A 27761-nucleotide genomic window follows, 5' to 3' on the forward strand; every position below is an offset into this window, starting at 1 on the left:
AAATTCTTTTGAATTGTGAACACTGCTAGAATTTTTAATTTTTACCTTTTGATGCAAAACATAAAAAAGCTGGATGGAGGAAAACATGTTTTCTCTGGAAATGCTGGAGGTCTTGAAGGGGGGGATAATTAGGATATCATAGCAGCAAGCAATTAAGAAGACCCTTTCTATCAACTTCATCCATTTCACATGGAACATGCAGTTCACTGCCTTACATAACCCACCTCTGTTTTAATAGCTAAAAAAAAAGTCTTAGTGAGTCAAATCATCCTCTTAAATTCCACTGGAAGTCACTACATCCAGGCAGACTGTTGAAATGCAAAAATAAAATGGATGTATTTTGATACTTCACCTGTGTGTGAAACATTGAGACCAGGGTGGGGAACAAATCCACTTTTACCTCACAGTTTTTTTCTTCAGTTTTCACTTAATTGAAAACAAAAACCAACTGTGTCTCAGCAGAGGGGAGACCTGAAGGTTAAAGGGCAAATTCCGTTATACCATGGCTCTTTTTGGCATGCTGAATCTCAACCCATGTGATTAGAAACGCTCACAGACAAAAGAAGAGCTTTGAGAACAGAGGTCAAACCAGCATCTGAATCAAGTCCTTTAACAGATGATCACAAGACTATTGAAAAATGTTCTAAGCAATGCGGCGGTACTATGTGCCATGTTTATACACAGGTTTGCAGGCAAAAGGCACTACTGGGTGGGATTTTCAAAGCACTTGGGTGATGGCAGAGCACATGCCTCACTCTGCAGGCTTCCTGGGCTGGATCATGTCTTTTAGTGCTTGTCAGTCATATAACACAGAGCAGTAGTGTCGTGCCATTTTTTATGGAGAGAAAACCAGAATGCACAAGCTCTAGTGACGTTTCTGAACATACACAGTGAATCAGAAAAAAAAAAAAAAAGGGAGTCCCAGCTTCCTTATCCTCATAAGCTCTTCCTGATCTCCTGTAATTTTAGGTAAGTCAGGCATGACTTAAGTGGAGTCAGCAGTATTTTTCCTTGGGTTCACAAAAGTATGGCTAAAATCAGCTCAAGCTGTATGAAGTTATAGTATTGATACTTATGTAGTAGGCAACACAGACTGCTTCATTGTCTTTCAGATCTTAATGATGATTGAAATGTTTGGAGGAGGCTTACTGTTCAGAACTGGAGAAAGTGAGGGGTTAAAATGAAAAAAATGAAAAGGACAAAGGAGATGTTTAGCACAAAAATGGAAAATGAACAAACCTTAACACCCCTATGTATTTCTTTTTAAGACTGAAATTCCTGATGCAGAGATACGGTTTTCCTACAGCTGGTTAAGAAGCTTCAAACAAACTTTTTAACAAACCGCTCTCTGCAAAGATGGTCGAAGTTTTCCAACAGAGCCCTGAGTAATACTTGCTGCATATGACAGAGGGATCGATAACTGCAGCCTTCTGAGACAGCCACCCTGAAAATGCCTCTGCTTTATTCTTTTCTTCCTTGTGAGCAATACACAAGGTCTTGGGTCTTCAGCCTGCTGACTTAATTTGGGATGGACCTAGAGCAGGAAGGTCGGGTAGCTCAGGTGGGAATATGTGAGAGGAGGTAGAGCCCCGGGTGAAACCACAGTCATGCTGAATGCCAGCTCCACTGCCAGGGGCAAGGAGCTGCTGCTGGTATTCGTTTGTGGAGCACTAGCTCCCATCTTGAGCTGTGGGCGGGTGCACAAAGAGTTGATTCTGGCTTTGTAAAGCATCATGGACTTTGAACGAGGTCACTGTAGTTGTTCATACCACAGCAGCTGTCCAGCCCCAGATGCCTCACTCCATGTGGAAGAGGTAAGGTAGACAGACTATGCTCTTAGCTGCTCCCTTAGCCTAGAATAAATACTCCAGGAGGAAGCCAGTAGAAAGCAGGTGAGGAGAAACAAGGCACAGCATCTCCTGGGGGGAAAAAAAAAAAAAAAAGATGCAACCCCTTGCACTTTTAAGTGCATGTTTCGAGGTACTCTCAGTCTTTAGGATATGAAGTAAATCTTTTTCTGCTTGTAAAGAATTGTTCTTCTACAAGCCCAGCACCTTTCAGTAGGCAAGTCCTAGACTTATTTCAAGATACTTGCCTGCAGGTGTACTCTACTCACACCATATAATTCATGTGCAAATACTTGAATTACCTAAGACGTTTGTTCTCTGGTTTGATCTAAATGTGCATGTTCAGTTTTTCTTTTTTCCCTGGGAAATTTTTCTTGGGAGAATTAGCAGGTTTGAGATACTTGCTGTTAGCTTATCGTTTCCTTGTATCAGGAGACTCCTCTGAAGTACCTTGCAGTTAGTGTATTTGACATAGATTGCACTGACACCTGCACAGCTTTTGTCTTGTTTTCTCTTTTTCTTTATAGTTACTTTTTCTTTCTGTCTGTTTGGGATCTGAACGTGAAATTAAGAATCTACAGTTTTCTGTCTTGAAACAAGCGTGGATTCCATTTGTCCTGGAGGTGAGGGGAGCCCCCAGCCTGCTCTCCTTCTCTTCCTTCATATTAGTCCCCTGATGATGCCTGAGGATTCAGAAGGCAGCGCACAGTGCCTGCACTGCTCTCCTATCTGCATTCCCCCAGCTGCTGGGGACTGGCAGGGTTGTAATTGAAGACACAGAGGTGTCACACTTTTTTTTTCTGAAGTGATGTATTTCTATGACAGAAATCTTGTTTAGCAATGGAAAGTATTGGAGAGAGAGATTTGAATAATATTTAAATAAATAATAAAATAAAATAAAATAAAATAAAATAAAGCGAAGTAGATGGAAAAAAGCCTTTCTGCCCTACAGAAAAGCTTGGCCAGAAAGGCATTACAATATATGGGTGTAATATCTTGCCCATTTGTCTCATATCTTGTCTCCAAGTGTGGCCACTGCGGTGTGCTTCAGAGGAGCCAGCGGCACAGTTGCCCAGCAGGCAGTCAGGAGAGCAGCCTGCTGATGCCAAAATTTCTACCAACTTGCTTTCAGAAAAGGGAAGACTTCTCTTTGAGGCTGTAGTTGACTTTATAGCCTTCAGAGACTTGATAGCCGTCTGTTAACCTAGTGCACCTTCTTTGGATTAATTCAAGCGTCCCAGTTATTCAAGGGTTTGGCGATGATACTTTGCAACAGTAAGTTTGATGAATTGTTTGTTGTTGTTTTTTAGTAAAGATGGCATTTCCTTTCCTCAATTTAGGCATGCTGCTCTTTTAATTGCACTGATGGGATGATGGCTGTTTCTGTGTTTATCTCTCCCCCGTTATTTTTGCATATTCATGTTTTGCTTGTTAGTTATTTGAGGCCGCTCTACGCTAAGATGATTTCTTCTTAATGATGGCTCTTTTTTTAAGTTGATGTAGTTAATTTAAACCCTGAAAAAATACAGATGCGTGTTTCCAATCATTCTTAGTATTGTGTATTACCGTACATCCGTGAAACATGCATTTAATCTGCCGCCGTGTTCGCTCTGTGCTGACCGGAGAGTTGATCTCAAGCCTCTGGCAGGGCCGCAGCGAACATCGCGTCTTCCGTCGGCTCCTGTGCCTTGCTGGGCACTACGTGGTCAACATCCCTTTGCCTCGGGTGGAACTGCCAGTTTCTAATCCTTTTTGTTAGGGTTCTTGTTTACTCACCTAGATATCTGACAATTATTAAATATGCCATTAAAATCTGCATACCTGTCCTGAGGCCCGCCGTGCGCTCCCAGTTTGGGGGAAGGAGGGCAAGTTGGAATATTTTGCTAATTAGTATCTGTAATGGCAATTCTTAGCTTGGTTTGTTATGAAGACAGCAAGAAGCCATTGCTTTGACTCGTTCTGAAGTGCAAATAATTTTGTCTATAATTGTTCCGTTTTCACAACTTCCCTCTTTGTCGGGGCAGTATTTTATTTCAGGCACCATTTTGCTTTGGCTGAGAGATGCTATGTTTTTACTGCTGCGTTGACAGATGGGGAAAGGAAAGGAAAGAAGAAATGGCTGAGTCTTTAATTAGCAACAGAGAGCCAGAGCTTGCTTTTCCAGTGCGTTGGGGGGTTTATACAGGATGGGGAGACTGAGCAGCTCGATGGAACCAAATTAGCAAAATGGTATCCACCGCCAGGGAGTTTCTATGGCAACTGGCTCTCGAGTCGTATATACAAACAGAACTGGCAGGGGGGACCTCCTTCTATTGGGTCTGTAGGAAACCATCAGAAAAGGGGTATTTTCAGGCTGTAAAAAGGCCTTGTGATATAAATATTTCTTACTTTCTGGTGACTGGTATAAGTTTTGGGATCGCTACTGAGCATTGGCATAATTCTAAATCTGTTCCTGTTCCTGCACATTGACTGGCTTCTGCTATTCATGGTAGGCGTGAAAGTAATCACTGTGAAGCTTGCACGGCATCCCGAGTGCACAGTCAGTTACCTGGCACATCATTTAGCTCATAAACATCTTGCCTCTGAACATAATTAATAGCCTATCTACTGCCATGCAGGTAGACTGTATTCTACATGGCTTTTTTGCTGAGCAAACTAAATTACACGTTCAGTTTTTTTTTCCTTTTTCATTCTTCTTCATAAATAGCAGAAATTGGGAGGTTCCTCCCTCACCACTGTACCTGATGAATTAAGGGAAATTACCAACCTGATCAAATTAGCAGTGTGAGAACAACCAAAGCAGCTCTGACTCTCAGCCTGAGTGCATCTATCTGTGCAAATTCTCTATACGTGTCACTTTTACTGGTAGAAAAGATGAATGAATGATCAATTTAGACTGCTGCCCTCCTTTTGAAATGTAGGGCAATTACTGTTACTTTCCACTCGTCCAAAGTCAGGCACTGCTAGCGTAGGGGTCATTTCCAATCAGAGGTGGTTATTTCTTGTGACCATCAGTTCCATGAGGATTCCTTTCTGTTTTGATTCAGATAAAGGGGAATTAGCAGGAGGCCTGTGATAAATATTTCTTTCGCTTAGGAGTGTCTTGGATGCTCAGTGAATGGTAAGGTGCATAATGGTATTTGTCTAGCATAATTCCTGTGCTTTGCTAGGAATTATGCCTCTATTTGCATTGCACTTGTCTTATGTAATGGGTCCATAGTAGAGAGATTGTACATGAAAATGCTGTGTAAAAGTAGATAAGACCTACTACACCTCAGTGCACAACCTGTCCCATTGTAGAAGCATTTAAATCTCCTCGGTAAAAATGATGTATTATACATAAATTACAGGACTAACAAAAATGTACTCTAACCTGTGGAAAGTGCAAAATGTTAATTTTTGTTTGTTTCTCTATAATCAGGCATTTGCAGAAAGCTTCATGTGATTTATTCTTTTCTTTTTAATGAATTGTTAAAAATATTTGAAAAGGCATTAAATCTTCCTTTCTGCCATTAATCTGTAAAAGAGGAAGGGGATTTTAAATGGCCTCTTAGTATATTGCTTTATAAAACTGCTGATTCTAGCAGCACCAGAATAGGAATACATACTAATGTAGGAAACACTGAATGCAGTCAGAGCCTCCTGCATTTATGGAGGAAAAGACTAATAGCTCCATTTTAACAAGGCTCTTAACACTTTGGGCCATCAGCAGGCATTGAGTGAGTGAAATTGGGAGAGCTCCTGTGTGCTAAAAGCATTGAAGTTCACCATTTTGTACCCCAGTTGGAGCCTTCCTGATAGAATAGTGCTCTCCAGCCAACTCCAGTTGCCATCTTGAAAACAAACCAAGTAGTGAGCTGGCATTTTGACTGAGTACACTAATGCTTCACTTCTGAACTGCCACCAGAGCATGACAAATACGCTTAACTCCCGGTGGGATACTTAGCTTTGCAGTGGTGCTGGGGGAAGTTTCTGGATTTGTGTTAAGGATGAAAGCAATACCTGTTTATATCATGTTTTATACTTGAGCAAAACACACAAGCAAAGGAAAAACAGAAAACTTGGTACTAAAACGCTAGCTTTGACTCAGGGAGTTATGCTGCAGGAATCAGGAGTATGCTTGCTTAATTAGATTAGCTCCTCTTGTTACTGAATTCTAGGAGGAAGGCCAACCAGGAAAGGCGAGACAGTATCCCAGCTAGCATGCAGACAAGGAGAAGTCTCTGAAGATTGTACCTGTTCTAAACAGCTCTTTGATACAAAAGCCTTTCTTGTTAGCAGTGATAAGATTATGTATAGGATGTGGAGCTTCTTTGAGCTCCTGCCTTTCTTTTGTTGATTTTGGCATGTTGCAGCATCATGTGTTCTCTGCTTATCGTTTCGAGATGCATTGTTAGTAGCTGGGGTGCATAATTGATCTTCATCTCTAATTACTCTTCTCTCCACAGGTTCCTGGAAAAGGTCCAGACGGGAGCTCATACAATCTCCACTTTGAAGGGATGGAAAGGCAGTATGCATCTTTACCCAGGTACAGTGCCGAGCCTCGGAAACTCACACCCTCCTTCCACTGAGTAGGGAAATCAGCCTGGCTTCAGCAGGAGACATTATTTTGCAATTTAGTCATGTCATCTTTTGCTGATGATTTAATGCTATCTTTATAACTGTGATAATAATTTGGACTTTTGGTTTTAAAGAAAAAAATCTCTCTCATTGAACACATTAGCAAGAGGCATGATCCACAGGTAGAGAACATGGACATTGGGGAATTGTCTCTGTGAGAGTTACAACAGGTCATAGCAAGGCCTAACTGACCAAGTTTATAGTGGCATAATCCTAGCTGGCTATAACAGAGTACTGCTGTGGAAAGTCTCTGGTACAGCAGTTACAACTCCTGAAGTCCTGTGTTGCTGGAAAGACCATCTAAGTAGCGGTCCTATTCGAGCAGAGCATTTCTGTGTTTTAACTGAACACTGTGGAAATAAGAGCAAATTCTCTGTAGGCTTTTTTTTTTTTTTTTTTTTTTTTTTAATTTTTAGTCCTTATCAACTCAATGAAGAGTCCTCCTAGACTGAAAACCAGTGGGGCATAACAAAAAGGAAGCATTTCACAGATTTCAGTCCCATTTCTATGGGAGTTCTAATAGCATAGTATAAGTTTCAGCAACCTAGAAAGAAGAGTGAGAGAACGCTAAAAGAGAGAATGGTAAGAAAGGGAAAATAGAAAATATTTCCCCTGTGGAATGAGGGGGCCAGAAAAGACCTTAAGGAGGTTGCACAGTCTACTTCTTGAACCTTCAAGCAAGGTAATTTGTAAAAACAAAGCAAAAACAGCTATTTACAAGCAAGAAGAGATTCTTAGTTGTGATGTAGTGCTGGCATTTAGCAAATCAGTGAAGAATTTCTTGTTGCTTCTTTTTCCCACTGACCTATGTACATTCATAGGTATTACTGCAAAGATTGATAAATATGTAATGCTCTGTTCAATTCCACATGAAAATATAAAGCATCTCTTACTTTGGAAACCAATACAAATTGTTGGATTTTCATAGGTGTTTTTAATGCACATGGCTTCTAAATCAAAGAATGAGTCTGCAGTCTAGTTACTGTCTTCAAATGTTATTTGTTACCCTTTGTTTTGGAACTTTCTTCGGCGTAGTAACTGGCTTTTCTAACTGGACCCAGCTTTCCAGCAAGGTTTCCTGTATGTATTTCCTGACTGGCTGTGGATATTCTTACTGTACGGGTTAAATAGCCATCTTCTTTCAGAGTCCTTCGACACTTGTGTTTCCTGCCATGTTTTAGGAGTGAGTTTTGCAGGTTTTACACAGTTTAATTATACACAACCCCCTTTTTTTTTTAATCTATTTTAAACTTCAATTTTGTTGAATATTTCCTTGTGACTTACAAAAATAAATTAGTAAGTGGTGCCCAGTGTAATTCTCTACAGCAGTTTTCACATTTCTGTACCATGTCTCCTTTTATTCATCTTCCATCCAAGCTAATCAGCCTTATTTTTCCAATCTTTTTAAAATGGAAATTTCCCAGTGAAGTAACCTCCATCACCCTGAGTTATTTTTGTATCACTAGTATTCCTTTGGAGCGAGGATGACCAGAGCTGAGCACATTACTGCGGATGCAGACACGTCTTTGCTTTATGCAGCAGCAAAGTATTCCATATATTCCTTTTGTCCTGTTCCTTTTTAAACCTGTTGGACCCTCAGCACATTCCCTGGGTGTATTGCTTGCTGGGGAACCCTGCATTTTTCAAAGTATGTCTGTGTTAATCAGATCGCGCATCTCACAGTGTTCTTCCCAAAACTTCCATTTAACTTGCTAGAAACACGACTCTCCCAGCTCTTCTGACAGGTTTGAGCATTTAGCTGGCTAGGACTCACTATTTAGGAAGCGATCCAAACATGCAATAAGCTTTTGGAGATCGGTGTGAATAGAATGTCGTTTTCCTCAGAGCCTGGGAAGATAATGCTGCAGTGAGGTGTGTACTTCAGGTGGATTGTGTGCAACGCCTGACCCGAAGGCTCGCCCCGTCACACGTAGGCCATGTCACTGCCCTGTCCCTAGAGCATTTCCACCCAGGCAGGAGCAGAGCTTTAGGGTGGCACAGCCCTGGATGTGCCTGCAGCCGAGCAATCAGTGGCCGTGTTTTATAGTCGCATTTTGTAAGTTTTGCAGTTTCACGTTACTGCAGTAATTAAGCCCTGGCAGTCACAAATGACTAGATCACTACAGTGAAGTTTACATCCAGAAGAAGGGGATGCAGTCTCATTGCCAGCCACTAATGGAAATGAGTGATGTCTTTTGTTCTCATGGCTGACTGCCCAGGCGTATAGAGGAATCCAGGTAAAAGCCACCTATTTGCCAACCAATTCTCTGTGGAGGATCTTGAACGCTATGGTGACAGGCAGAGGAGAGAGAGAGCAGTAGGTGGTTCTACAGAGGTAGTATTTCCTCAAAGACCACCTTTCTTCTCCCCAGCTTTCTCATAGTCATGGTTTTCTGTCCTTCTTTTGTCCTGTCCTCACCTTGGTCAAACCACTGAGCTGTATTTGGTATGGAGGTAGCATATAAGTGTCTTACAAATTTAGCCTCTTAAGTCCAGTTTAATAAGAGAGAGTTAAGGAGGATCAGCTGAGGGTTGTAGCTGCTGGGAAGCAGTTTCTCTTTGCAATATAGCGTTGAGTCTGGGAGGCTCTGACCTTTGCCTGCCATTCTGGCATGGCACGACGCAAGGGAGTAGAGGAAAGTGCTGAGGCTGCAGCTGGTTTCCCTCGAGGAAGAGGAGGAGGGAACTTGTGCCATGTCAAGAGCAAGTGGGACCTGCACAGGGAAACACATCTGTTTACCTGAAGCCAGCAGGAGCCATGCCAGCACGTGTGTGGACATGGACAAATCAAAGAAGAGAGCTTTGATTTTCCTCCCTGCTGGGCAAGAAGAAGAAAAGGATCACCTGCCAAATAGCTTTATGAACGTGTGGTGCCCAAAGGCACCACCCTGTTCAGTGCAAAGGCACAAATCCTGCATGGAGGGGAAGACTGTCAGCAGCATCTGTGCTTATCTGCTGCTGGGTTTGTAAAATCTCAGCATTTAAACAGCATTGCTGCTTTGCCCTTTTGTTTTGTATTTTTCTGGCTTTCTCTGAAGCTGCTAATTTAAGCCTAGTTATTATGGGCCCAATTCAGGTGCTGAGAGTCTGTTTTAACTGCGTTTGTGGAATTCAGCTGTGTCGAGTGTATTTTGCCTTTTCTGGATACTTGCAGCAAATCCAGTGTTCCAGTCTCACTGAGCTCAGTGACACCCTTTTTGCCTTTGAGTGTAAGATCTGTTCCTCTGTAAGGTGATGTTTTTAATTAAAAGCTGAAAACAGGAGGCAGCAGCCTTTGGAGGAAGGCTTTGTATGTGCTGGGTTTAATGAGTGGCCAGATGAGTTACCTAGTTAAGTTTCTAGCTAAAATAATGCCAGTCTGTAGACTTTGTTTGGAAATGTCTACAGAGGCAAACATTTGAATTGGATGATAAGTGACTGTGGCAGGAGAGTGGCAGGTCTTCATCTCAGGCTGCATTGTGCTGTTCTGTCTGCAGAAAAGAAGCAAAATGAGAAAGACAGAAAGGAAGGCTTTGCAAGAGAGATACAGTTCTGTGCACTCGGTGCTTATGTGTTGCCCTGGGGCTAAGGCTAAGTAGTGCTGAATAGATTTATTAAGCAATGTTAAATCTTCCCGCTTAGGAGAAGAATGGCTTGAATCTTATACCTCTTAGCCTCCTTTTTTGATAAGAGGAATGTGGGAGCTAGAAAAACATTAGTATTTTTGAACTCTTTTTAACAACTGTTTTCTTGGTGTAATCCAGAATATTTTCCTGATGGAACAGATAGAAAGCAGAAGCTGCTCTGTTTGTTGATAGCTGTATTTTTCATAGCTTGCTTTTACATATAATATATAGCTTTCATATTATATATAGCTATACCCATAGCTTGCTTTTGTGGAAGTCTGTCTTAATCTAAATCACAGCCTTGCCAATAGCAACCTTGCTCAGAGGAATCTCATGCCCCCAGACATACTCTGTGCTGCATTAAGCTGGCTGTGACCAGAAGCAGAGACACTGAGATGGGATACTGATACATGATGAGTGCAGATCAGAAAGCTCAGCCATCTTCCTGGTAAGAAGTGCTAATTCCAAAAGAAAGCTAACATTCCAGACTTTCTCTGGAATCCTCAAGTTACTGAAAAATATGTGTTTTGTCAAGAAAACGGGTGCGACTGCACTAAGAACATCACAAAATAATTACCAGGATGGAAAAATGAGTTCAGGCTGCATTTCTGTGGCTGGCAGGAGACCAGTGAGCAAGCTAGCAATTGGCTCATGGGAATATCTGTCTCAAATGTAGCATGCACCTTAAAACTGGGGAACTTGCAAGTCTGTTAAGGAAATGGCATTGCAATACAGTGGCAGCACGTAGTCTTGTCATGCTGGAAGTTTCTCTTCACATTTACCATGCAGATTGCGCTTGTTAAGGCAGTAGCTAAAAGAAGCCACCCACCATTTCTAAGTTTGAAGCCAGAAAGGGCACCTGTAATCACCTTGTCTGAGCCTTCCCAGATCCTCTACATTTCTACATCAGACTAAATTTCAATTTTGATCTACAGCATTACTATAATAAATATACTTACAAAAACATTGAACCTAGAATTAAAATGTCACAGAGTGGAGAATTCATTACACTCTTCAGAGGATAATTATTTTACTATTTAAAAATATTATGCCTTCTTTTAAGTCTGAAATTGTCCCATTTCATTTTCTGAGAAAATTACAAGTTTCTGCTAGATTTTAAGAGCCAAGTGGTCTGTAAAATCTCTGCCCTTCAGTAGTCCTGTGCAGTGATCATTTATTTTATCTTTAACCTCCCTTTCAATAAATTAAATAGATTGAGCACTTAAGTCTTTCACTATAGACCATGAAAACAGCGTTGACTCAGGGGGCAGGAATCCCCATGCAGTCAAATTATGAGATAGCCTCTAGAGTCGAGTTGAAAACATTTCCAACTGTTTGGATCAAAAGAATTGTTTCTGTAACACCTACGTCATGAAGAGATAAGGATCCTCAAAGAGAAGGAATGGATTACTTAGTGAGTTCCATTAGCTTTTTCTTGCAGTTGAGTGTTCTTGCCTTTACTAACCAAGTTAATTTCAAAATGCACAATTTCTGCAATTTAATTGAATCCCCAAAAACGTCATCATAAAGTGACTTGACACAAATCACCAGGAAAAGTTAATTATCTGTTAAATAAGTCATCATTTGCCATTGTCTAGCAGAATCTGAAAATAATATACTGACAATACTTAAATATGTATATAGTGTATTTGCCTGGTTAACAAAAAGAAATCATAATTTTAGTACAGACTATAATTAGCTTCAAATCAACTTGTCAGAGCATTCCCAACCTATGGGAATCAACAAACCAAGGAACACAGATGAAAAAGCAAGGCTTCAAGTCAATAATTTAAATCAAAATTCCCTGTTTCTTGGTTTAAATTGCAATTAAATTTTCTGCTTTCAATCACTTTCATTTAACTTAGTCAGCCCATTTTGCCAAAAGTCTTTCCCTCTTCTCATTTGGGTACTTCATTTACTTTAATCCTTGACACACAGAAGTATGTTGCACAACATTCTCCCAGCAGCGCAGTTGTGGTTACAGCCACCAGCTGAGTAATGTGGTGGTGTGGTTGGTTTTTTTGTTGACCCATCTGCACTGACAAGGGCCATGCAGTAGCAGGGAGGTCTTTGGTAACAGCAACAACATTGCTCTGTCCTGCCAAGTTATCTTCCAGGTGCCTTCCTAGTGCTCAGCAACTTCTTAATACCTGTCTACCTCTCAGTTTCCACTGTTCCACTCTTCAGTTGACTTCATTACATGGCTCTACTCGATTCTCTTTTTATAATTTTTAGCCCAAAATCATGTTTTGTGGCAGGCAGAGAGTGGCAATGCTGATTGCAGGCTGCAGGAATTGCAGGCAATGCCAGTGCTGCCTTGTGGCACTGTTAAAACTGTAGAATCAGTCTCCTGGTTCAAAAGAGCATCTGCAGATGTATCATCATAAACGTGGTTTATTTTTGTTTTTGTTTTCTTAAACTGCAATGGCAGCTAACTAACTTATCATCCTAGTCCAGCATCACCAATGTCACGTTCTGTCAGTGAGAGCACATAACAAGACACGTGTTATGCAGATACAATGCAAACCTTTAAACTTTTTCTGTATAATATAACACAGCATATTTTAGTAATGCTCTAATTTGCCCCCCAAAGTGGTGGAAAACAGGTGAATATTTTGTAGATTTGGGTTACAGCTGAAAAACGTATGTATCTTCCCATTTCTCATGTTGATTAAAGTCAGGAGATAGGTTTGAGAACCCATTGTGAGTGGTCTTTTTACTTCAGCTTACAATGTGAATTAGTAATTTTTTAATATTTACCTGACAGAGCTTCAGAACTAAGACAACTTGATAATTTGAAGTCTTAGCAAAAATTAAATAGGATTAGAACCAAGTAGAGAGTAAAAATGAACGACCCACCTAATTTCATCATCCTAGTCCTATAAAATATTAAAAAATGTCCAGTATATTCTACAGTACACTTGATTATTAACTTTCTCTTCTGTTTTAGTCATCTAAAGTAATATCAGTAACTCAGGAATATTTTTAAATATGATTTTTATCTTGACAGCTGTACTTTCATTGAGAATGCAGCAAAATCTTATCTGTCTGCATCTTCCAATGGAGTGATCTCATTATAAATGAAATACGTGAATGGTTTTAGTTGGTTTTTAAGTCCTGGCAGATGAATTTAGAATGAGAATAATGGAAATACTGGTCCTACTCAAGGACCTCCAAGACATGCTGCAATAAACCAGCCAAGATGAAATACAAGCAAAGAAAAAAAAAAAAAGAGATCATTCTTACATGCTAGAGCACAAGCTTGGGAACCAAGCTGATGTGCTTATTAAAAGATTATCTTAAATCCAATATCAAACAGTTTAAGATTTACTTAACTTTACTTAACTCTGCAAGGTAATAAAACTGATTGCTGTGGAAACTGCCCAGAGCCTCAGAGATGTCAGGAAAGTCATTGTATTTCAAGAAGGACAGAGTCCAGATCCAAAGTAGGACACCTGAATTGTGGTAAATGGCATGCAGCAGGGACCTGCAAGTGCTCTGTTGCATCTTGCTTTTGCATCTGTTTCGGTTGCTCTGCTGCATTGTGCCATGGTCCTAATAACACCTCTGTGTCATATGTGATGTCTGAAGGATTTCTTTTGTGCATGGTGTCAAAATATATCTGTCCAAAAACATTTGGGGTTTATAAATAATCTGTGCATACCTTCTACAGGGAGAGTCTCAGACATTAAAAGCCAGTGCAGGTAGGGAGGGATCTACATTATACTGTAGGTGTGGTTCATAAAATGCTCTTGTGTCTGAGGCAACCTAAGTTTCTCTTAAGACTAGGAGGAAAGGAAACTGTAAATGAGATCACAAATACAGCAATCCATAGGTGGAATTCAAAAAGGAGGGGATTTGGTTGTTAAACATGCCTCTAGTCTTCTTAACAGAAGGAAGTATCAGCTGAAATGAACTGGATGCCTCTATCCAAATTGAGTCTTTATGCTGAAAAAGTATACTTGAGAAAGCCAGAAAGGTCAAGGTTCATGACATCAAATCATGGATTGTGGCTGGCGGGCCACCTCTGTAATTTCCATGGGGATAACTAAAGAAAACTGAGCAAAGAAAATGTCTGCAACAACTGGGATATAGCTTGAAAAGAACACTGAAAGCCAGATGTCCCAGCAGAATACTTTGGAAGTGTAGGAGGAGGCAGATGGGGATGGGTTTTGTCAATTTTTCTAATAAGTCAGTCAACTCCTCATAGCAAAGAGCCAGTTAATGCAATATGGAATGGTTTAGAAGTCAATTAATATTTTGAAATTAAACAGCCAGCTTGCTTTTTTTTTTAATTCTTATTTTAAGGAGATATTAGCTGGAGTAAATAAAAATACTTTAAATTGTCACATTTACAAAAAACATGGATCTGATATGGATTTTATTGTACAATTGTACATAAGACCTCCCACTAAAACTAGGAACACCAAATTCAGCTTAAAAATATGGAAGGGGAAGAAAATATTGCCTGTGAACAAAGGGGCTTGAATTAATATTATAAAGTTTAATGAAGTCGTGGAGACATGACTCAGGAACAGAAAAGAAAGCCGTATTAGCTGTGCTTCCAATGAGTAGAAGAACAAAACAGCTGTTCAGAACAAAATTTTAATGAAAGAAGTAAGCGTCAGTAGAAAATGGTTAGGTTGAGATGAAGGATCTGTGGAAAAAAGATAACTGGATGCAAATTAAAAACAAGGAGATCAAATTAAAAAACAAAAGCATATGTCCCATAGAATGTATCAGCAGAGTGATGTGCTGAGTGAAACCTGGGGAATAAGATGTGTGCTACAAAATGCAAATAACATCCTCTGCATTGTCAGGATGAATATTGAAATGGCTCAGGAGACCAACAGACTGGGAAATTCAGCCGGTTGCTTTATAGGTATGGATATCTGGAATAAAAATGTTGCTGCTTGGGTTGGGTTGTAAGTCAGAACTGATCAAAAAGTTTGGACTCTAGGCTGCAAAAGTTTTGTTTTCATGAGAAAGTTCATTGTAAATTAACATAAAGCAACTCCACTGCAGGTTTTGGCGTTGCCTTTCTCTTGATAAATAGGTCTGGAGGTGTGGCTGAAAGACAATTGCCAGCAAACGTGCTTTCAAAACAGCTAGCCGAGGAGAAGCGTAGGAAGCCAACACCGTCAGGTGTAAAAATACACGGAGTTTTTGAGGATGTTGGATCAGGATTTTTTGAGCAAGCTTCCTGCAGTTCTCGCACAGCGTTGTGCATAGATGTCCTGTACAGTTTGTCAGAGCTCAGCAAGGTTCCTGCTAACAAGTGGCGGCTTTGCGATGGCTCCCATCATTCAGAGGCAGGCTGCAGCGAGCTCTCCATAATCCTGCCTGTGTCTCCTCACAGCAAAAAGCGGGAAAGGTTAAAAAGAACAAGGAAGTTGCACTGTCATGGCAAGATCTGAGTTTCTAATAGCAAGCCATTAAAAGTACCTCAGTTATAAGTATTCTTGTGTGCACATTGGTGAAGGAGGAAAGGAGATACTGCCGATAAAGTAGGGAAGTGAGTTGTATGTGGACAGTCTTAAAGGCACACTGTAAGGTAATGATGGGCTATGCACTCTTAAGGACCCGGATTCAGTTCTGGGCTCTTTTACAAGCACATCGGGAGGAGACACAGTGAGCGCCTGGAGTGCCACCCACTGAGCAACGAGAAGACGTGGGGTGAGGAGATCTGAGCCACAGAGGAACTCAGGGGCAGTGCTTTAAACAGCCCTGTAGTTGTTTATGAGTGTTATCCACTGCGAAACCCTGCCTTGTGAGGAGGGAGCTTTTATATAAACCGGTGATTAAAGGAAAGAGCTATCTAATTTGGGATGAAGAGAATCACTGAAGAAGTTAATAGTAAAAACAGTTGCTAGAGCAGCTGTTTCAACACAGCTCATTCAACTGGCAGCCAAACTGCTTCCATCTCATGAGTAGGTGACACATTTAATTTCTCTGCACAGAAGTCTCTTAAATACATATCAAGAGAATATTCTGAATTCCATGTTTTTATCCGCTTTCTTTGTCCATATATTCACCTAAGGTTTTATTTTGCTCTTTAACTCTGGCACTTTAAAAGGTCATGCTTTGGGATATGTTCATCCAGGTAGAATAACACCTTATTCTGCAAGAAATGCTGTGCACGCTAGTATGAGCCTGATCCAGAACCAGTGCAATCCATGGTTCGGTAGGTTTCAGAAAGCAGTAGGTCTAGACTGAAATGCAATTGCTGTTAGAGCATATTCCATCATTTCTTTGCTGTCCAGGTCTGTTTGATAGCGATTTGATAAACTGTGGTGTTATTTCTTATACCTAAATGGCATCTTTGCTTTTTGCACATGAATTCTGCAGACCAGTGGTAGCAGTCAAAATCTCTCCATATTTTGGAGGTTCTAGGAAGAGTGTATCCTTGCATGCTATTTTCTTCTCTACCCTGTCCCATCTTACCACAGATATATGTGAAGTAGGACTTAAAAATGAATGCAATTCAAGGTCGCTGGAGAGTCACAAACATTCACATCAGTGGCTGTTACGGGCCATTAACTTTGTTAAGAGCCAACATGGAGCTAAAACTCTTGTTGTACCCTGTTAGAGAAAATTAATTCCTGCTTTCTTAGGAATCTTTACTCTCATCTCTGGGCTTGGAAGAGATTGTATTGTTCTAACATTTAATAGTTATGTAAATTAGCTCTAATTTTGTCACTTAGCACCTGTACAAAATTTTCTACTAGAACAGTTCTTTAAAATACAGCGTAAACAAAGTACAAGATGCTCAGGGATGCTGCTCTTTCAATGATGCCTATTTGGGAAAATCTGCATAAGCTATTTACCATAGGTAAAGATGCTCCGGCTGTGCCAGAAGAACACCAGCAAAATCTGGTAGTCATGTAGTTGGTGTTAGTACCCAGTTAGAAAGGGAGGTGAGGCGAGGAGTCATGTAAACTGGAAGCTGTTCCTCAAGTCACTGTCTTCTCTCTGTGCATAGACTGGTTGATATCTCATGCGCTTGCACCAGCTGAAAAAACAAAGTAGAACATGCCAACATCCACTGTGTAACATACATGGGAAGCAGGAGGAGGTGAGTGTTAACTTGAACAGAAAGTGCATTATCTGCCATCTTTGTTCCACTCCAGATGTAATTCAGCAAGAAGATTGAATCTGTGTGTTAGATGGTCTGAGACAGCACCTTGGAAATTGGCAGCCAGTTCCGAGCAAGAGAGGAGAGAGAGGGCAGTAAATGTGTGAACAAACCCCGGCCCAGGTTATCAAGTAAAACCCCAAGCCAACGGGGGTCCTTGAATATTGAGTGGCTGGAGCTTTTCTTCATTTAAAGTAGAAAAATAGCCTTTGTTTTCCAGGTGAAAAGAAGTACTTTGAGAGCAGTCGGTTGTAGATCATGACAAAATCTGGCAAGCAAAACCAATCTCAGCAGGATTTCACAGCTGAAAATCCATATGAATGGCTTATTGCTTGGTGTTAGCGTACTGTTGTACATACCCATGTGCCACGAGGTTTTGGTCCCTCATTTAGCATTTTTATTATGAATTTTGACTCCATCTGAGATGCTGTGCTTCAAAAAAAATTAATGTTTCTTTTCTGAGAACAAAGATGTTTTCAGTATAATAAGAATACATTTTTAGAAGTCCATTTTTATGGTCACGGTGTTGGTTGTGGTTTTTCCTTTTGTTTTCTTGATAGCAATAGGCTCTTGAACTGAAATCAACCTCCAGTAAAACAGTAGCTGGGACAAAACTAATAGAAGAAAGGACATAGAGTCTTTCTTTCAAAGATCCTCATACAGCAAATATGTACATTACGTGATTGAAGATCTCCAAAGTGAGCTAAAAGTTTTAAGGACACTGGTAGTCACTCGCAAAGCCCTGTGTGTCCCGTTTTTTATACTGCCTGCCTAACTCAACTTCTGGTCATCCTAATTAGTGTTTTGGAGGTCTCCAAAGGCACTGGATTTTCTCACTGACTTGGGAATTAGGCTGAATTTAGGCTGCCTGAGCACACCGGTGCTGATTTTGAGCACCTTTCTGTGAGGACCACTGCACTGCAGGGCATGCTGCCGCCCCTCTGGGCAGGGGAAGCTGGGGGCTGCGAGCTGTGCTGCGGTGCTGCCTGCACCACGGCGCCTGGCACAGAGCACAGAGCTGCACAGCAGAGCAGCTTGCAACGAAAGGGAATTTACAAAAAAAAAAAAAAAAAGCAAATTCAATTAGTCAGTTGAAATTGAGTTGGGGATTACAACTTGGATTTTTAGGCCCAGATCCATCAGAGCACTTAAGCACCTGCTTTACCTTGAATACATTTTGCTTTTCAATAACAAGCATTTGCCTAGCTATCAGAGACCTCCAGGAAACCTGGACTTAAATGTGCATTGTAAAACATGGGGGAAGGATGGGAGACAGTCAGTGGTACTTACATAAATTTCACTTTTTCACTCTCTGAGCTTTCTGTGGTTTAAATAATGCTTCCCTAATGTTGCCTCAATGTACTGGTTTTTGTTAAATATCCTGTAAATAATATCAAAATATCATTATATTTAATGAATAATCTGGCTTTTTCTCTGAAGAAACTTGTTACTGATCTTAACGTGGGATTTCTTTAGTATTACTGAGTGGAATAAGAACCTTAATGTCATTTTAGTTTGATTTCTTTGTGTGAAGGGCTGACAGCTCTCCCTTCTCTCTCGTCACCAAACATCTAAAGAAAGCTCCGTTATTGAGAGATTACTGCACTGGTCCTTGGTCTTGCAGAGATTTCATCAGAAACATTTCGTTTTTAATGGACAATGGAAAGTGTTCAGCTGTCCATTATTACACTTCTTTGTACACAGTCTAAAAATATAAATGGAAATTATAATTACATCTGTAATGCTGGATCCCAGCTGAAATCACTTTAATCCCAATGTGGGGGAAAAAAATCAATAAAGAACCCTTAACCCTGGTCTTTTCCTCCTTAGACATCTCGTTTTCAGTTGTACTAGTTTATACCACAAGTTTTACAAGTTTCTCAAGGAACTTCAGTACACGGAAACCATTTTGCATCCTTAGAATGGTGTTGGTGCTTTCTGCTTTTCTGATGTAGAAACTGGAATGTTCTTGATTGTTGGTTTATATTGTAGCTGTTTCATGTGATGTGAAATTCTTCCCTTTTACTTTTTCATCATTAAAAAAGAGGGGCCTTTGAAATGTTGTAGAGTTATTTTAAAGAAAATCCCATTTTACTGGAAGTAGAATTTCACTTGTTTATTAGAGAGGAACCCAAGTCAGCATTAAAAATGAGCACGGAGGTTTAGAAAAGACATCATTCTCAACTCACCACAGGGCCTCTCTCCTACATTGTGTTTTTTTCCTATGGGATTCAAATAGTAGGCCTCTCAAGGTTAAATATCAAGTTCAGGTTTTGTGCTTTTCCCTCTCCCCATCTGTGAGCACATGCACATCAAGTGTTTTGTGTTTCTGCACCTTTCTGCAAAGCTGGACTTAATGCCGATAGTGGTTTTGTTTTGAATGTGTTTTGGGGAGGGGAAAAAGGACTACTTTTGTCCTGTAAGTCGTTAATTGTCTACTAATTGCATCTTCCTCTGAAGCATCAGGCTCTGGTAGCAGTCAGAGACATGATGCATGCACACTTGGTTGCATCGCCCCAGTTGCCAATATTCATAGGTGCAGAATCTGTGTAGTAGAGGTGTGCTGTTCGTCTGGGGGAACGCCTGTTCCTTAGTATATGTACCTAAACACCTCCCTCTAGGTCATGAGCACTCAAAAAGCAAAAAGTAAATTAATTGTGTTGGTTGTCTTTCCTCTGGATACCTGCAAGGGAGTATCAAAAAGGAAGTTTCCGTGTGAAGTGAGGCATTTCAGCAACTCCCATCTCATACTCCAGCTATTTAGTTGCTATCTCAGGCTTTCAGACCTTAACTTCCTGACTTCATTCCAGGATACAGATGTCTCATTCTCTGCCTGCCCTCTTCTCCCCTTTCAGATACCATTTTCCTATACAAGAGCCTAAATCCAAAGCTCACTGAAATGCTTCCATTGACATCCAGAGGCTTTGGCTAAGTCTGGATGAGGCCGGGGGACCAAATTTCATGTACCATTAAGTTATTTCCTCTTCTCTGTCTGGTATTTGGGCAGGGCATGAATCTCTTTCCATCTTCACTTCCCTCTGCAAAGTGCCTTGATGTTTTTTTTATGAACTTGCCACTTCAAATCTATCACATCACACAATCTGAAAATAGGCAGAATGATACTGTAGTAGTGACCTTTATTGTTCATTAGTGAATCAGCAGCCTAGCGTACTGTGGTTTTAAATGAGCTATAAAAACTGGTTATTTTCGATGATGATTCCCTTGATTTGAACATACTAGAGCATAGATAATTGTTTGATTGATTCATTATGTAAAAAATTTGTTTCAAGGTAGAGGGTATTTTTGTTTAATTTAAAAATAAATAAAAAAAATCCAGCCAAATTGAGACATGCTGTCTTTAGGGATGTCTGGAGTCTTTGCCAGGTTCTTACCAGGTTCAAATAGGGAGGTGCCACTTCTCTGTTTCTCTCTGATGGCATACAGTAGCCTTACTGGGTGGCACAGGAATAGATACCTGGGGATACCTCTCTGACTGCAATGGTGTTCATCATAATCTGAACTGAAATTGCTGGTAGCATTGTGACTTACACATATGACTCTACTGCACATGCTAATCTTTGCCACATGATGTGTGTATATATTTAAAGGAAACCAAAGCCTACAGCTGGTGGTGCTTTCCAGAGCCTCTCTTGATCTCAATACTGGCCTGCCTCTGTCTTCCAATTGTTGTGTTGTTAACTTTGTAAGGTATCACTAATTTCCAGCTATTAGCATCAGGGTCCCATTGCTATGGGAGATGGTGTTTTGGTGCATCCTTAGAGCCTGTTTTTTTGGCCTCTGCTTTGTGCTCCCTCTTCCAGCTTCATCATCCTGACATCTTCTGTTCTAGGTACATGACTAAGCTGATAGAAGTGTTTCCACAGGCTGTGGTTGCTCTCTCTAGAAGATTGCTGTGCTCCGAGAACTTTGCTGTTGCAAATTTTATCTCATCATCTGGCATGCAGTATGGTGTGCAGATGGCACAGAAGAAATTTGTTTAGAAGTTGCATATCTCCTGTATTACAAGTGCTGGGGGGATGCATAGATCTGGGATATTGGGGATCGCACCAGTTCCCAAAGATCAAAGGCTGCTGCACACCCAGGGACCACACTGATATGTCCTGGATGCATGATGCTGCCTCAGACAGAAACACATGTAAAAAATCACATAGGTCTGATGGTGTCATGTTATCTTCCCTCTTTGCTGGCATTGCCAGCGGCAGTGCTGCTGGAGAAGAAAGCAAAGAAAAGAACAGTTGCCAGGCCAAGAGAGGAGTAGGATGCAGCTGCTGTTGCTGGATAGGAGAGTGTGCAGAAGGATCTTCAAGGAGGAGAAAGGAGGGGAGCAGTGGGGGCAAAGCAGTGTTACAGTGATGTATTTGGTAGCAGCGGCATGTGTGCATCTCGTACACACACAGCTACTCTGCGGGGCGTGTTGAAGGGGTGGTTGAGGAGCCAAGCAGGCTCACAGCTGTGTCTCACCTCTCTCGAATCTGCTTCTGCCACCAGAATCTGGTGTGCTAAACCCTCCTAATCTGAACAAGTAAACAGCCTGTCCCAGGCTGCCATCCCAGAGAATGGCGAGGATTTTGTAAATAAAGGAAACAATTGAATGATAAGTTCACACTTCAGCACACTGCTTAACAACCTGATAACAGTTAATTACATACAGTATTTTTAAATGCAGCAACAGGGAGATAACTCATGCAGAGATGGAGCACAGACACTTGGGCCTCGCAACTGAAGGTTAACCTCTTACTACCCATGTCCCTAAAGAGGCCAGTGACCTGTATCTCCCAAATCTCCCCAGCTTTGAACATTTACTGGCCAGCAGCAACTGAGGGACATCCATAGCATTTCCTCAGCCCAGGTGAGTGCAGGGGGCAGAGCTGGAGGAAGCTGTGCTCAGCCCACGCAACTTGCGGGGCCCCACTTGGGAAGAGCAACCTGTGTCCTGCTGGGCAGGACACGCAGGGTGCTAAAACAAGGGATGTGTCCACCGCAGGCAGCAGGTAGAGTACATCCCGTCGGCAGGCGCTGCGCTTGCTGCAGCTGCACTGGTGTTAGTGTAACAGTAGAAGCTCCTAAGGAAGAAGCCAGCATAAACACAGCTGGAAGGGGCTGCAGTCGCAGGGCGCTCACGGCCGTCTTCATGTCTCAGCAGCTGCAGGCAGTGCTACTGCTCTCTGGGCACCGGGTGGGACGTTTCCGTCTCTCCCAGCCCTGTGGGATTCAGGGGTTTGACCCTTGTTATTTAAAGCTCAACCTCAGGACGTACGCTGTCAGAGCGCCTGCAAAGTTTGTGACTTAATACAAGTCTAATTAACTGATTTGCTTATCCAAATGTGGAGATTTACACACTTTTGTGGAGGCAGCTGTAAAGTTATAACTTCAGCTGTTTATCATGCCCTGAGCCTTTAAATCTCAATTATTAAAGGTGGTGTTTAATGGCTGGCTGGAAAAGGGGTGGTTACCAGAGTGTTAATGGAGTGCTGCAAGCCAGGAAATCTATAATCTAATGCCTGTATAGAAATGAATGGCTCTAACAAAAGAAAATATAAGGGAAGGGGGCTGGGGGATGGGGAGGCTCTATTTACAGGCTGCTTGTGCTGTTTAGGAGCAAATCAATACATGAGCAGTGGAGGAACAATGGGGATTGAAATACTGCCTGAAGAAACCAATAAGAGCTGCTTGTTTTTAAGGTCCCCCTCTCCCCCCCAAAAGCAGGATCTTTCTTCTTGGATGTTGAGCCTTGCCTTGACTGCGGAGGGGAGAGAAGGGAATGACACTTCCCAGGGAGTTTAACAGAATGTCTGGACCTAGAAACAAAATGAAACGGAGGGAAAAATAACCAGCTACAGTCAGTTTCAAAAATCATTTTCCTTTTTTATTGAAGCATGATTTTACTACCCAGTTTGTGCCATCGGAGGCAGAATTGACAGCCATGCTTCATCATGGCAATGGGAGAAAACGCTGCAAGGAATGCTTTAATTTAAATGAGAGATGCTTTAAAAAAATAAGAAAGAAAGAAAGAAAGAAAGCCTGAAAGCTTGGTAATAACATTAATAACCAGTTCTTGCGGGTTTTTACTAGCCCACTAAAGATCAGACAGCGTGTTAAGATCCCAGCGGCTGAACAGTAAAGACCCAGGCCCAGGCTATTATTTCTTAGGAAGATTCTTTTAATGACTTCTGTTATTTGTTGAAAAATCATTTTAACAGCACAGCTGAATAATCACCATGCTTTAAATTCATTCCATGTGGAAAATGAGAACAGGATAGAATTTGGTTTTACGTCCCTTTGAAAGCGCTGAACGAAAATGGCACAGATAGGAGCAGGCAGTGAATGGATAGGCTACTGGAGGAGGCTTCCCAGGGTGGTGTGTTTGTTTCTTTCTGAAGGGGAATTTGGACTGTGGCAACAGAATTGCTTTTAAATCAAATGAAAATCTCCCAAACCACCACATGACCTTTAATTTTTACCCTCGTAGCCTCCAAAAACAGCATAGATCTGCAGGAGAGCTTAGGGTGAGGTAAAGACATCTGAATTTTTGGTGTTTCTGGCTCTTGTGCTGCTGTACAGGGCCAGCGGTGGGGTCTTGCCTGTCTGTGCCTCTCTCTCTTCCCGCTGGACATCTGCTTTTTGGGACAGTAGCTGGCTCTTCTCCTGGCAGTGTTAGCGAGGTGCCCACATCCACTGGAGTTACTGCACAGTACTGTGGTACAAATATCCCATAAGAGAGACTTCACGTGAGCATTTCACCCATGTGATGACAGGTCTGCACTTGTTTGGACTTCTCTGTATTAGTTTGTCTGCTTTGAAAGTCAAAATTCAGCTGAGAAACATAAAGCATTTGCTTCTTTTGCTGGCTTCAGCCCTTTGAAAAGCTTTCTGTCCTCCTGTGCCGCTTGGCCTGCATCATCTTAGAAACGTGACGCAAGAGACCAAAGGCCAAGAACACTTAGTTTATAGCAAGAGCTTTTGGCCTCTGCTGATCTGCAAAACAAAAGACCAAAGGGACCTTAAAATCTCATCCAGGTCTCTCCCCAGCAGAGCACAGGGGTTCCTGAGCAACAAGCGTGCTTGCTTAGCATTGAGAGTAGGTTACCAATGCCAAGAGGTTAATGACTCGCATGGTATTATGTTGTGTTGAATAATGAGTAACATATGAAATGACACATGTTGTAATGACTCGCTACTTAAAGTACCAATCTACTTAAGACCCCTTTAAGCTCGAAGAGATCACAGAATAGCGATGTCTTGTTCAATAGGTGCTGCTTTATTTTATGCCTCCTGGTAGAGGAGATGTGCCATGCCTGAGAGCATACAAACAAAGCAAGTGGTGAATTGAGTAGGAAGGATTATTGGACTAGTTGTTTTGAATGCTCATTGGGCATTTATAGAGCACCAGCTAACATATTTGGGGCTTGTTGCTGTTGATTTGAGTTTTTTTAATCCTGATTATCACAGTTCCTATATTTGTAGGTTGGATTTAGGGAAGGAAAGAAAAGGGAGCTTTGCCTGCAGGATAGGATTATCAGAAGCTGGTCTGAGATCTTCTGTGGAAAACAAACTAATGCTGGAGCACAGGAGCAGCATAAAGTGTTCCATGGCTTTGTTGGTGATGGGAGGCAGTTTAATTAAATGGCAGCCTAAACCGTGATGTTAACCAATCTGTGACGTAGTCTGGGCCCTTAGGGATTTAGAACAATCAGTTTGCTTGTGTGCAGAATAAACTGTTGGTGCTACCATAAGAAATCTTAGTAATCTTATAGTAAAGTTTCAGACCTGTCAGATTGCCGTTTCCCTTTCTGACAGTTGCTTCTGCAGTCTACTTGTGTGCTTGGAAAGTTGGGACAAAAGTCTGACAAAACTTAACACTTGGCCCCAGATGTAAAGATGACTGGGGCAACTGAATAGCTCCAATTCCTAATAACTGCCCAGGTCGCTGCTGGGCCCAGCAGCTCTAAGGATTTGTCCCTCTGCAAATAAAAAAGACTGTTCTCCAGTCACTTTAAGGATAGACTTCAAGTGGAGTAATAAAAACTGTACAGTTGCATTCCAGGACTGTGGTGTTTTTGCTGTTTGTTTCTAAATACTCAAAGCCATAGTATTGTAGAGAAAGAAAAACTGCACACGTAAGCTCTTACGTTCAGGCCAGCCAAGACCACTGCTCAACTTTGCAAAACTGTGCACAAGGGCAGGGAATCTGGCCTGCATCTCATCGGAAATGTACTCTTGCTTGAATATCAAACAAACTCGTATGGATCCCTCCTTCTCCAAATCCAAAGCAAATACAAGTTCTTTAAAAAGGAGAGAGGTCTTTCTGCTCTTTTTTCCACTAGTAATGCAGGTCGTGAAATGATCATTATTTTTATGGGACTGCAAAGCCTGTAGAAGTCAAAGCTATGTAATATACATTGCAGAGTGTTCTGCTAATCCCGTCCAACCGCAGTCGTGCCTGGCCCAGGGAAGAGGGTCTGGTAACTGGAAACCTGACACTGAAGGAATTCCAAACACAGTCCTCAAACTAAAAACAGCTCTCTCCACATGGCATGTGCTACATGAGAGCCAGGGATTGTATTCGTTTATGTTATCTGATTTTTTAGCCTTGCATTGTTGATAAAAGAACAGGAGAAGAAAGCACCTCCACCAGCTCAGCCCATAAATAATCTGTGTGTGGTGTGTTTGAGGTTAGTATGACATTGCTAGACATCTGCCTTGTACTGAGAGGTACAAGCCTCTCTCGCAGACAGGAGCCACAGAGCACTTCCTTGCGCTGCAGATTCCTCCCAGCATTAAGATACCAAATTTGATTTCCTGTGGTTTTTTAAATGCAAAACCTATCATTGGCTATGGGAAGTATTGGTCTGAAACAGCAAAGGATATTTGTTACAGGAGTATATCACCTATTAAGATGTGGAGACAGACTTTAATGAAGCTCAGAGTCGTGCAGTTATTTTTTTTGTAACCTGCAGTATTTTTTTTTGTATTTTTTAATGAACATGGAATATTAAGCAACAGAATTTCTCATTGCCACAGACTACAAACAGCACAGCAATGTCTTTAATACTGTATCTGGAGAGAAAGGGGCAACGTGGTCTTTTCAGTCAGTTGTTTTTAGTGTACATCGAGAACAGCTTTATAAAGACACAGTAATGTATTTGATACTGTAAGATTGTTTATTTGCATAATTTAATTCTTACATCTGCTCCTTTTTTCTTTAAAAGTAGATCCTCCTGGCTGAGAACAAACAGCTTGCAATCACAATGCCTACAATAGAGTTCTTCAGTGAGAATCTGGACACAGATAGGACCTTGTTGCTTTCTCCTGTTCTTTAATCACAGCCTGAGCTGCCTGATGCCATCACCCGGAGTCTCTCTATGTCTTGCTTAGACATGAAAGAGATTGCAGCCAAATGTGGGCTTTCCATTTGCCACTTAGTCTGTGGCTGTCTTTGAAGTTTATTTCAAGAAGTACTCCCTGACAAAGTAAGAAGGCAGTTTTTCATGTGAGATTATATCCCTTGCAAAATATTCCTGCAGCAGCTAGAAGGAGGCAGTGATGTAAGAAGGGAGCATTCCCTTCCTTGCTTTTTACCAGGTACTAAGAATGTGACCTCTGTGATTCTCCCCATAGAACAGAGGCAAGAAAAACTCTTTTGTCATGATGAAATCCAAACCCCCAACATGATGGGGCACAGCGTGAACAGCCAGATCGTCCTTTTGCTTTCCTTTGCTTTGAGATAACCCGAGCATGTGTCTTTGCAGCTTATGTTAAAGGTGACCTGCAAATGGGGGTTAACAATGAAACACAGTAAACCTGAAAGGAAATGTGCTTTTTTTTTCCTTTTTTTTTTTTTTAACATTAGGTATTTAGGCCAGTGTGACAGGTACGCTCTACCCTGTGAGACTCTTGGCAACTGAAGAATCACTGAAATGGTGTCTTTTAAAAACAAAAAAATGGAACCATAGAAAGCAAAAACTGTTTTGGTTAGTTTTTTTGAAACGTACAGATACCCATTTGACTTCAGTGACTAAATATTATTTTGGGTAAAAGAAGCCCTTCTTATATATTCTGAATCCTTTAGTTCTGTTTTAAATAATTCCAGAAGCTTTCAAAAATTCTGCAGCAAAGCCAGAATATATTAGGTCTTATATGCTTTGTGCTTGAAAGGTAAATAAAGCAGAGATAGAAAAACAAACTAAACTATTTCAGGCTTTACTTGTCATAGAGAAAAAAAAAACATGTACTGCTAATTGAATGTCAATCGCCTGCTTTAATTGCTTTACAAACAGGTTACCTGCTTTACTTGGACAAAGCTCCTTTTTGCTCTTAAAGCTCAAAATTAATCGCAGTGCCTACCCAGTCAGTCATGTAGAAGATGAACCCATAGATCTGCTAACCAGCATGTGAAGCTATATGGCCAAACATGTCTGCAGCTATCTCTGCGTCATCTATGCTTCTGCTTCAGGGGAAGGTGAGATTTCTCTCCCTCATGATAAAACATTTTAAGGGGCACCTGGCATGTGACATTCTCGAGGGATGCATTTT

At 41.3% G+C, this 27761-nt stretch overlaps 1 protein-coding gene across 7 annotated transcripts in view; it reads left to right on the forward strand.

Annotated features, from left to right (window-relative positions):
• Positions 1 to 27761, forward strand: part of PARD3B (par-3 family cell polarity regulator beta) — a 399043-nt gene that overhangs the window by 362498 nt on the left and 8784 nt on the right. For all 7 annotated transcript variants that reach the window (XM_072041064.1, XM_072041061.1, XM_072041062.1 and 4 more), the window contains one exon: positions 6296 to 6375. In XM_072041064.1, the coding sequence (XP_071897165.1) occupies positions 6296 to 6375 (80 nt within the window). The remainder of the gene's footprint in view (positions 1 to 6295; positions 6376 to 27761) is intronic.

The sequence above is a fragment of the Anas platyrhynchos genome, chromosome 7 (genome assembly GCF_047663525.1).
Source record: "Anas platyrhynchos isolate ZD024472 breed Pekin duck chromosome 7, IASCAAS_PekinDuck_T2T, whole genome shotgun sequence".
Taxonomy (NCBI): Eukaryota; Metazoa; Chordata; class Aves; order Anseriformes; family Anatidae; genus Anas; species Anas platyrhynchos.